The sequence below is a fragment of the Eurypyga helias genome, unplaced genomic scaffold (genome assembly GCF_000690775.1).
Source record: "Eurypyga helias isolate BGI_N326 unplaced genomic scaffold, ASM69077v1 scaffold18311, whole genome shotgun sequence".
Taxonomy (NCBI): domain Eukaryota; kingdom Metazoa; phylum Chordata; class Aves; order Eurypygiformes; family Eurypygidae; genus Eurypyga; species Eurypyga helias.
Window position 1 is genome coordinate 22,528 of NW_010229111.1, and position 12,422 is coordinate 34,949.

The following is a 12,422-nucleotide window of genomic DNA, read 5'->3' on the forward strand; positions in this document are numbered from 1 at the left end:
GTGGAGGACATTCAATTCCTGCAGAAGCAATATATCGTGGTCACTAAGACAGCGATGTTTCTACTGCATGCAGTGCTGGAGTGACTGTTCAGCATCTAACCTTCCTGTGTGAACTAGGCAAATTCTACCTGAAATGACCTCTATTTAAAATAATGAGTTAATGATGACAGTAAGCTTAACCTAGTATAAGGTACAGATCTGAATTTATTTAACAGCAGAACACAGTCATTGAAGTTTAATAGTGCAGACTTGAGGTCAGTTTAACAGAAAGTCACAGATATGCACAATTAAAACATTCTTGTTATATTAATTGCTCCACAGCTATTCTTGAGAGTATTAATTTCAGTGAGTGCTGAAGCTGCCCAGACATGTTTGCAAGCGTATTGGACCAGGGTGTGGGCCTTCAGAAAAAGGTGAATCTTTCTTGTGCTTGTACAGGAAAACGGATAATAAGCGTTTTCCTAGTTCATGCCTCTTGGCTGTGTTTGCAGTTTAACATCAAGCCCAGATTAGTTCCACAGCTCCTGGATAAAAGTTAATTTTAAATAATGGAGGCAAGCAGTATCTCAGCTCTGTGATCTAAAATTTGTCCGATGCATCCTATTGCTAAATGAGTCTAGAAAGTTTAGGTTTTCTGGGTTTAATGTTATTATTAACCTATATTACACATGCTGCCGAAGTAGTATTTTTTGAAAGAAAAATAAACTCAAGATTTATCAAACTTTGACCCTTTTGTAGTAAAACTTCCCGATTCTGCAGGAGGTAAATTTGCTTGACCGTCATATAATTTTCAGAAATCAAGCCAATATTCTGTTTCATCTAAGTGATATAAAGCTAAGGCTAGCTTTTTTCCATTGGACATGCAGATCTGGAAAATCCCCAGTTCCCTGTCTTTGAGTAACTTCTGCATACACAGAATTCGCTCTGCTTACTGTCAGTCTCACAGAAGCAACTTGGAGTAATGAAAACACAGAATTGTTTGTCCTCCTTTATAACCTCATCAGTAGTAAGGAACTACGACCTGAAATGGCAACTTCATGCTTCATTATTTATCGTTGATTTCCACAATCTGATGCTTCTGCCTCAATGTAAATAATTGGAATGTTGCATGCATTATGAAGCATAATATATACCATAGGTCAGAGCACTTGTGCTGATTCTTCATATTTGCAGAAGTTTAAGCTTTTGCCACTGCAGCAAGATAGATGGAGTTGAATGTACAGAATTAAGTTTGTATAGAGCGTTTTTATAAGCAGAGTTGCTCTTTACTAGAATTGAGTTAAGTTATAGCTTGACAAGCCATAAGAATAAGCAGAAGTTTTTCATATGATTTTAAAGGAAAATACTAGCATTTTCTTCACTTTGATTTTTTTTTTTTTTCCCAGTAGCCAAGAAATGTTCAACTGAACAGGTAATGGCAAGGATATATCAGATATACTCCAGCGTGTTTTTCTGGAACAGGACAGTAGCTAAATCAGGAAAGCAAAGAAGCACATTATGAAGTGCAGGTGAAATACGCTGCTGTGTGTGTGGCGCTTTTCAGAATTCGGTGGTGATGTGCAGTTGACTGATCTTCTGTGCTTATTGTTGCATAACTGTCATTGGTTACTACAGTAGATCCATTATGTAAAAATGTATGTAATCTGCTGTTAGACTGTTTCATGTGTGTTCAACAGATAGTAACATGCTCGGGAAAATATATGCTCTTTGATAAAAATGAAAACTTTGTAGCTTGTGTACTCAAATTTGGTTCTTACACTTAGAACCAAACATTCTACATATTAGAGAGTAGAACATTCTACACATTAGAGAATGTTCTTAAGGCTGTACTGCTTGAGAAGGTGGTTGGTAGACCAAGTTACCCAGCATGCAGTAATTTCTCTTGAGTGGGTTCACCTCTCGTGGTATCACTGTTAGGGTATCATTAGCACAAGGCTATTCATATCTCCTCTGGAGGTCCAGGAAGCCAAAGAGCAAGGGAGGTGACTTCCTACAATGAGAGGGGAACAGCTGGTTGGCAAAAACTGTCCTTAGAGGAACTTTTGATATGAATGGTTCTGATGAAGAGGGGAGCAGCTGAGGTGGCCTCTGTATACGGGATTAGTGCTTTCTCCCTAGAAACTAGCATATGTGAAACACACTTCTAGCAGAAGGGGCAAATGGCTCTTTTCATCCTCTTCCAGTTGCTTTCTCCAAGCTCTCTTTGCCTTTACTGTCATCGTCATCCTGAATTTTAACACTTCTTCCAGCATGCATTTGAGATTGCTCTTGGAGAAATTTTATTTGGATATTCTGAAAATAGAGGTGTCTAAGTTCTCTCTAATAAGTTTTCTCTGATTCAGAAGTCTCTGAAATGAAATTTAAGGTCTTTAAAGGATCATAAAGAAATTTAAGATCCTAATTTAGGAACTGTAGGATCCTAAGGAGATACTGTTATTAAAATCTCAGCATAATAATTCACCTTCTTAGAATTTTCATGTTTCTAGAGAACCGGGTGGAAGAACTGTTTCACCCATGAAGAAAGATGTAATTTCCCAAATTATCATGCATTTATATTGAACGTCTGCTTTTCTTCCATACTTGGTGCTTGCTTCCAGTCCTCTGTTCCCTGTCTTTGGTTGTAGTGCAAATTTGAATTATATATTCCTTAGCTGGAAATGGACCTGTATTCTTACATTTCCAGACAGCATGATGTTTTTTGATGACTCTGCTTGAGAAGTAAAAGCAAACTTAGAATAAAACAATAAGTAAAAACAAACAAACAAACAGACAAACAAAACCAAACAGAAAAAATGTTTTTGTCAGCTGCATCCTAGAAAAAAAATATGTTCTTGTACTGGGAATAACGTTTATTTTTTTGGATTATTGGTACCCCTTACTTCAGACTAGTTCTAGCTGCTTCTTGCTTCTGCAAGCAATTGTTCATCTTTTGCCTTAACCACTACGGGATTAGAAGATAGCTCTAGTTATAGACACTTTCAAACTCTGAATGTAGAAGGATGTTTCTTTATTTGGTCGTTTGTCATAAATAGTAAAAATACTATTTATAGATAAATTATCATTTTGCTTGAGAGAGTTTCATTTCAAAAAGCTTTAAAATTTTCTACAAAAAAACATCCAAAACGTACACTGTCCCGTGCAACTACATGGCTATTAATGGCATGTATTGCAGTGGCAAATGCAAAGTTTATCTAGAAAAGAACGTTTTCCACTTAACCTATAAAATCTTGAGGAGCATGTCTCTATGTTGCGCAATTTTATTTCCAGTTCTTTTTTTTTCTGTCATTATCCTCATATCAAATAATAAAATTTTATCGGAAGCTAAATCAAATTATATCCAGAAACTTGCTTGGTTCCTCATGACATATTTTCTTGACATGTTCTTGAAGAAATTCCCTCTCATTTGATAGTTTTATATGTAGCAGGCACTCGTTTTCCTAAAAAATGCATAACTAACCTATTTATTCATAGGAGGTGGCATAAATGCACCTAGGGAAAAAAAGACACTGTTATCAACTACAGATTGCTTCTGATTTATGATTGTAGGAGGTACAGAGCTGCAATTCAGGCTTTTTTAAAAAGGTGGAACTGTCAGAATGCTTATGTGTGTATATTAGACTATCCCTGGCATTTGCATTTCTCTCGCTCATGTTCCATCTTTGCTCTAAGAAACTATTTCTCTATGTCTTTCACATCACTTCAACAGTTAAAAGATGTTAAAAAAGTGTTTTTCTATTCAGTCAGTAAGATTCTGACATTGATAATGTTTGATCTACAAGACATTACTGTCAAACAAGTAATAAGTAATGTGGCGTGCTTTTTTAAATAATGGCTTGTCTGACTGTTTTGATACGTGTTCATATCCAGTGAGGTTTTAAATTGAACCAGACACTACTAAGAAGTATTCAATTTGCTGACCTTTTTGAAGGCTGGTAACTTCTGCGTATATGAGGTTTTCTTCTTCTCAAGGTCTGTGTTGTTCTTTATTTTGCTGGCTGCCACCTGTCTGAAGCAATCAGCCACTTCTTTCTCCTCCTCTGTACAAAAGGAAAATCCCGTCTTCCCATGGATGGTGGAAGGTAACAGGATAATCAGTTCAGCAGTGATCCTCTGATGGCATTGTGGGAGCCCTGTAAAAGCGGATTATCTGTGACCCAGATAAAATAATTAGAAATTACTTGGACACTTACAAATAACTGATCTACTAATCTCATTTCCAAAGTTAAAAAAGGCCTGTCTCTCAACGTAACACTACCAGATGTTTCAGTTAAACAGCATCCTATGCAGAGACTAATCTGAACCCTAATTTTAAAGGATTACCTTTGATTGTTTTTTATTTCAAACACTAAACAGTTTGTGTTTTCATTTTTCCATATGTTCAAACAAAGTATTTAGATAGAATTAAATAAATTTTCTTCATTTTTCCACTATAGTTCATCAGATATGATTTTATGTGATTTTTATGTGTTTTTATTGCAGAGAAAAGTTTTCATTAAAATTATCTATTAATTAACTTGTTTCTCTGGGGCAGAACTATGTAGTGGTTGGTCTTTTATACATTTAATAGATACCATGTGGTCTCTGTGCAAGGTAGTGGATGTGTTATCATAAACTAAGTGGACAGTGACTTTATTAATTTAATTAATGCTACCAGGGTTTCCTGTTAATTAACTGTTTGAATGATGTACAGTGATATGCCAATATCCTGGTGCATCAGTACTGTGTGGATGTGGTAAAGAGAAATTTCCCTTTATTTTGTTTGGGGAGGATGGAAGGGAAAATAGTTTTAACAGCTGGGGTTCAACAGTCTGCCTGGTGCACAATATGATGCCTACCACATACATTTATCCCCTTTGAAGCTTTTTAAAATGTTCATATTTATTAAGCGCTGTGTTTTGCTGTTGTTGGCAGTGTTTCTTCTTTTCACATTCAAGTAGCAAACTTATTTCACTAGCTAGGTTTTGTAGTTCCTTTAGACATCCATCTCTACATGAACGTCTTGAACTTAACCAATTCCTGTATTTTAACTGTTTTGCTTAGCGTGACTGAGACTTAGAGCGAGTATGTAATAAGGAACATTATTCATTTTGCTCAGGGCTGCTTTTCTTCTCAAAAGGACAAACCCACCCTTTTAAGGAAATCAGAAAAATTTGGAAATTGTAAAAATTAATTTTATGATATATTCATCCCAAAGGAATATTTTCAAGCAGTTAATTTTCTTTAGGAATATAATTTCATTTAGTAGTAGAATGCAAAAATTAAATGCAAACAATAAAAAAGCCAGTGGAAAAATTTCAAATTCTTTGTGTAATCAGTAAGTCAGACAAAATTTTACAAAGGTTGAAATACAAAAGAATGAAAATGTAGGTGCAGTTAATCTATTAACAAAACCAAAGGCTTTATAATTCTCTGTGTTCTATCGTAGTGTTGGTCCATTGCTGGTTTAATATAGAGTGTGTAAGTGTTCTAGTTTTGTTAAAATGCTTTTTGTCTCTAAAAATAAGTATCTTGTAATTAAAAATATTAGTAATCATATCTTTAATCAGATAATCTATTAAATACTGTTTTGATTAGTGAAATACTAAAGGCTTTTCCTGGTTTTTCAAACATGGCATAAATGTAATCAAGCAACTATTAATCCTCATAATTAAGTTTAGCACAGAAAAAATTAGGATAGAAGGGGAAATTAAGATTCCTGGGCAAATGTATTCTTTACCTGGATATAATAAATTGTAAGATAAAAACTAATTTTAGAAGGAGAGGAAAAGAAACACAAATAGTAATTTGAAATTAGAGATGTAACAGAAAATAAGGTCATGCTAAGATTGTCCGTCTGATTCTTCCCCATTATTCTTATCTCTTCCCTTTTTCCTGTCTCTACCTTTAATCCACCTGTAGGTAAATCTCCTATTAGAAGGCTGCATGAAGTCCTATAAATTAAATTGTCAGGAATAAATATAAATATGTCCTGGTCCTTGAATGGGATTTTGTTAACTTTGTAGTGTTTTTTGTATCTTTACCTTATTTTTCTCAAATAATCTAGCAATTGGTTTAACATTTTTCATGAATGTATCTTGACAGTCTTAAACACCTAATTACCATCAAAATAAAATGTTGGTTTATTTTAAAAAAGCTCTTTCATGAGCCATTTAAAATGTAAGATTATATTCAAGTCTAAGACACACTAAGTCGCAGAAGATCTATTTACATTTATTGAGATCACTTCATGGTTTAGGTAAAGTGGGAATACTTTTATTGAAATTAATTATTTACAATATTATTAAGGAAAAGGCTAAGTTCGCAAATTTCATCAAAGAGATTTTGTGTTGTGCAGGGAGTAAAAATATGCCAAATATATGCCCTGTTCACCATGCAAGAAAGAAGCCATGTTACAACTCAGTTATTTTTCTAGATACTAAAGGCACTACCTTTAACCAATTGAAAATAAATAACTATAATAATGATGTTTGAGTATTCTGTGGGGATATTTTGTTTAAATGTCACTTGTCAAAATTAGACATCAGACTATTAAAATGGCTTCTGTGTGAGGAAGGTAGCTTGCCTTCCTGAGCATTTTTTTCTTACTGTTTTTGTCTTAAGAAGGTGTAAGTATCAAGAAAAATAATAGGTCTGTCCTGTGTCTTGCTGTCAGGCAGCTGTCTGCACCTAACACAGCACAGATTTTGACAGAAGAAGAGAGACCTGTTTGTATCATCTTCTTCCTAGTTAAGAAACCAGATCTTTTCTTTTTATTGAATAATTTTCTAATATCTGGCAAATACATTGGAAATGTGTTTAACTAACTTCCTCAGAGTGGAGGGGAGTGTAGAGGATTTCCCAAGATAAAACATAGTGTAGCTTAATTTTTCATCGTGCACATGATTCTCTGGTTTAAGGATTTAAAGCTGAAACTAAACTAGTAATTTTCAGGCCGAACCTTGATAAAATTAATCATATTGTCTTATGTGAGAAGTCTAGATTAAGAAAATAATGCTGAAAAGTGGCCCAAATGTAAACCCAAAGTGTAATTAATGCCAGAAAGGAAAATTCACGAATTATGAAGTATTCTTTCTATGAGATGTTCAGTATTTTATATTCTTCAGTTGCTCACGTGTCATTTACATACGCACAATGAAAGGATGTTAGTTAGAAGGAATGAAAAGAAGTTTGTTGTTCAGATAGAGGATATGTTGTCTTGCACTTTCAGATAACAGCAGATGCTGCAAATCCAGGAAGGCTTTTGTTTCCTTTTTCTGTGTCTGCTTTATCATACTTCCCTGCTGATTCCTAAGTACTGAGTATTTGAAAATACTGTATTAAGAAAGTGTGGTGTAATGCCTAGATTCTTCTGTCACAAGTATTAAATATGGCTGTATTGATTACATGTCACTGTAAACAAGCACAGAAGAAAAACTGAACCAGAGACTGGGGCTACGGATTACAGCTTCTTCTGAGGGCAACGTGAATCAGTAAGAGGAAAATACTCTTTGCATGTGCTTCTTCCAGGATAAATTAGTTCATGGTGAATCCCAGCCTACAGCACGGTTTGTTAAAGAATGCATGTGATCTTTTCTAAAGAAAACTGTTTTTTTTCCGGGCAGTTGGTTAATTAAATACATGGATGTGGAATATATGTTCCTCTTAGTAGCTGATGCAGGTGTGTTCATTTGCAAATGAATCTTAAGTTGGTCTGCAGAATTCAGTGGGTGCTCTTACATAGGTCTCTCCATTCCTCTTGTAACAGTCTTAGCTGTGGCAGCAGCTTTCTTCCCTTAAACAACCTAATCTTGCAGATTTGTGGTGAGTCCTCAAAGCAAAAAACCATCCCTAATCTGAACCCTTTGCCCTTTCCCTCTTGTTTTAAAGTGGTATGTTGTTAATCGTTGCTGTGTTTATTTCCTCTAATGTATTTTGCCTTTCCTAGTTGCCTTACAATGCTTATTGGTGAGTATGTCTCTGAATAAGTAGGTGCAGGAACAATAATGGTTTCCAATCTTTGTGACTTTGGGGGCCCAGATGACATACCATGTGAAAATAATCAGTTGTGGGTTAGTCGGCTTAGTCTTGTACACAATTGTAAATTTTATGGGATTTTTGGAGATAGATTTTACTAGCACCCAATTGATATGCCCTGTTTTCTCATACCAACTTATTTTCAACTTTTGGATGAGTGCCAATTCTTCAAAAGATTTTAATATCATCACTAACTGTGAGTCTCGGGGGAAAAAAAAAATCTTAGCAGAGTTCTGTTTGTATTGGTAGTAATCCAAGCTGATAGTAGATGCAGACAGTCAAAGCCTCTTAGGCTGAACATCGTAATTCTGGTGTTGTAGCAAAACCATGGTATTCATCAAATGTGTAATTAGGACAGATGATACTCTGGTTGAAGGCCATTCGTGATACATGTTAATGAGCAGAACACTTTGTTGTTCAGAGGAGAAGTGGGTATTCTGGTCCTCCTGTCTCCAAAAGCAGAAAAATTCAACTGTCTTGAGAAAAAAACCCTTAAATAATAGGCCAAAACTCAGCTGTGGCCCTTTCCCTTGCTTTTCCCTCTGCGGTCTCCAGAGGGGCTACCTAGTTTGCTAGGGTGCTGTGAAGTTTCACTTTCATGTGGAAAGGTAAATAGGTTCACTTTCAAAGGAAAGTACCTTCCAAATAGGCCTAGCTGTTTGGCAGCAGTGCTGGGGGAGGGAAGCTGGGAGGAGAATTTGGTTTCTCAAGTTCAGTCACCAGCACTTGTTAAGCAGCTGAACTTCAGAGAGGTGTGTCTCCTGCTATTCCCTCCAGCCCTAGTTCACAGCTTTTAAAATGTGGCTATAAAGGTTTTCTAATTCTGAAAAAGTATCCCAGAAGCAAATGATTCCTTGCTCAGTCCCAATTCCTTTACTGTAAAGCAAAAGTATTCTAAAGCAGATGTTGGCATTTTAATGGATGAAGAAGGAAGGGAGGGAGGATTTCCTTTGACTTCCTACCCAACTAAGATCCTTAGTATGTTTTAAAGGTGTGGGAACTTGGCAGTCTTTTCTTACAGTCGTATTCTGCAGTTGCTGTTTTGGTGCTTTCACTTAGTTCATTAATTCAGTGGGTTACATTTTTGAGAGAGGCAGACCCTGATGAGCATCTTTCAGGTCTTGATAACAACATTTAAAAAGAAATACAACCCTCAGTTCCCAACCTGGGAATCCCTCCAAAAATCTGAAATACAGTATTTCAGTGAGCAGTACAAATGCATTAATGAATAAACAATGTGGCATATTGAACATATTATTTGATATGTTGCTTCTGCACCCAAAGCTGGTTTAAGGTTCCTTTTGTGAAATGGTTGTATAAATCTTTGATAGCTAGAAATCACTGACAGTCTGGACCAGCATGCTACTCTAGTACAAAAAGAATCATTGGCAAGCATTGCTTTCAAATGTAACGATGTTTTTTTGTGCTCCGGTAGACAGTTTTGGGTTGCCCAGGGGATAATTCCTATAGCTGAGATATTGTCGCAGTTACGGAAGGAGCTACAGCATCTCATGAAAACGCTGTTGCCCCCCCACTGAAATTTTGTGAAAATAGTATCTGTGCTTACTCAATCCTTTTTATTCAGACAGTGGGGTGCGGTTTTCTGTGCTTGGAAAAGGTGTTCTGCCTAGAGCAGGACAAAGAGGCAGCCCAAGAAAGCGGAATGTCCCTTGGCTGTGCAGTCAGGCCAGCCCGTTCAAGGATGGCTTGTGTCTGGCAGCGCTCTCCTTCCGCCTGGACAGGCCCGTCAGGCGGGGAGGAGAAGCAGTTTGTTTATGGGAACCGAAACGATGGACAGTGTTTACGGCCTGCTGCCTCTGGCCCTGTCCTCTCTCACTACTGAGCGGTTGTTCAAACCCACCTGATGATGGGGCCGGGATGGTTTGCATAGTCTGCCGTGGGCATGCCTCCTGCGTGAACAGGGAATAACTTGCACATCCTGGTGGGCTGGCGGCAGGGGGGACGACCTCTCTCCTTTGCCACAGCGCATCTGGAGTTCAGCTGGGAAGGCAGAATTAATATTTTTGCTGTTTAGCGTGTGGTGAGGGATCCTGTTCCAAAACTCATCAGAGCTGGGAAGGAGAAAATTTGGCAAGGGGAGTTGAGGCCACCCGTGTCTGGTGAAGCAGAGAAGCAGCTTCCTGTACATTATTCCCTTCTCACATTTCACCTTTCCTCTTCAAAGCTTTATGAAGGGTGGTGGCAGAATCCCAGCAGTGCCTGCACTGAATTGGACGCACTCATGGCAGGGACAATCAAAGAACACAGTATGGTTTTATTGCTAGGTAGTGTTTCCAGATGACAATGGAGTCACAGCCTAATTAAACCACAGCCCTGGTGTCTCTGTACAGCCGGGACAATAGCGACTAGCTCTCCGTTTCATTCACACGCAAGTGTAATTTGACAGGTGCATTATGAGCACGCCTAAATCGATGAACAGTAAAGGGAAACAGCAAGCTGTCCTGAAAAGGAGATGGAACCATGAGAAATATTTCAATTATTTTATTTTGGACCTCGTAAGTGATTTTGGGACATAATGAAGTATGAATGTGCATTGAAAACACTAACACTGCTGGAGTTAAAATTGGAGTGACGCTCACTTACAAAGCAAGCTTTTTTGTTAAATACACAGTGCAAAGTGAGACAAAAAAGTACTGTAGTTGGTAGTTTAAAAAGTTTTATTTGGGGATGATCTAAGCTTAAATTGATTGGCTAATTATAAAACTTTGTGACTTACTAAATTAATAATTTTCAGAAAAGTAAGGTATGAATTTAATTTACTGTTAGCTACAGGGGTGCCTTCAGTCTGTGCATTATTTAGTTTTTGTTATGTTTTAGTAGAATAATTTTTATATTCAGTATTTACCGGCAGAGACTGGAAACTGGTGGTATATTCCTAGTGGTGCTGTTTGCGTTACAATACTCATGAAGATAACTGTTTTAAAACCTTGTCATAGCACCTGCTTGTCAAAATACTGTATCTGTTAATGGCTGCATTTTATTAAATTTTTCCTGAGATTGTCTCAGTGGACTACTCCAAGGCTGGAATGGGTGCTTGTGAAAAGTATGGCAGGGAAAAACAGGAATGCACCTTACACGCATTACTTCTAGATGTCCCATGGATTAATTGTAATGTCTGAACTACTTTTAGCTGTAATAATGCCCAAAGTTTTTGTTGACATGATGTGGTATGTGCTATCAGTGTGTAAAACTGTGTGTAAACCTGTGCTAACTATGTGTAAAACGGCATAGTTTCACATCGTGTTTGTAAAAATCATTTAACAGATGGAGTAAATGGGTGCGTATGATCTCACAGCTACTTAAAACTGATATGGTGTAGTAGTGCTTAACCTACTGGACTGATGCCAAAGCAGTGTACTCTAAGAACTAATTCCCTGCTTTATTTCATTTCTTTCACAAAGACATTTTAACAGTTAGGAATGTAAATAAATACCCGAGTACTTCACTGTGTTTTCTTTTCTTCAACAGGACACAACAAGTATAGAAAAAATGTCAAACTGTTGTGAAGACATGTAAGTGCTGTAAAATTTCTGCATTTATTTGCTGAAAAGCTAAAGAAGTAGCTGCTCTTTTTAACTGTGTGAGAGGGAAAGGGAACTGGAGGCACTGTTGGGATTATTTTGCATGGTACTGTGCCTTGTACTTCCTATCTCTAGCAGCAGCTCACTAATCTTTTCATATTGGTTGTACACAAAGTAGCCTCACATTATTCCCATTCCTTCCAAAGCCAGTGGAACTGTATTTTCTTTCAAGAGTACAGATCAAAAGACACTTTCTGCTGTGTCTTGACATACATTTCATTGATTCTGAGCTTCTCCTCTGCTTCAAAAGTTGCCTTTGGTTGATTGACGACACAGATAGTTTCTGTTCTCCAAAGTTGAGTCTCAGCTGCGCGCCGCGATGAAAGAAAAGCTGTATTTGTGATGCTGGGACACAATTCATCAGAGTCCAGTAATGGATCCCCAGCCAACCTGCATTGTTCTAGCTGACTGAAGTGCACCATGGGCGTGCTGTCTTTCACTAATAATGCTGTCTTCTGTAGATCGAGGCCCCGAAAGCCATGGCAGCAGACCTTCTCAGAAGTTTTTGGCACTCGATGGAAGATCCTGTGGTTTATTCCTTTCAGGCAGAGGCAACCACTGTGCGTTCCCTACCACTTTGCCAATCACATCTGAACAGATGGATGGTGGGCACAGATGGGTCCTCCATGCTGGAAGTGCGTTACAGGTTTTATGTTAATAGGACTATGACAGTCTTCAAGTCAATTAAAATCCACCCACCAATTGTAGACATCACAATGTGCCCCAGGCTTTATTTTAATAGTGGTCTTGATTCTGTTCTGAGATTAATGCAAGTTTTATGTATAACTTTAAGCATATTTACTTTCA

At 37.3% G+C, this 12,422-nt stretch overlaps 1 protein-coding gene across 1 annotated transcript in view; it reads left to right on the top strand.

Moving 5' to 3' along the window:
• ZDHHC21 (zinc finger, DHHC-type containing 21) overlaps positions 1–12,209 on the top strand; it is a 29,004-nt gene extending 16,795 nt beyond the window's left edge. Inside the window, exons 6-7 of the mRNA XM_010160280.1 lie at positions 11,503–11,546; positions 12,077–12,209. Of these exons, the coding sequence (XP_010158582.1) occupies positions 11,503–11,546; positions 12,077–12,209 (177 nt within the window). The remainder of the gene's footprint in view (positions 1–11,502; positions 11,547–12,076) is intronic.
• Positions 12,210–12,422: the final 213 nt, after the last annotated feature.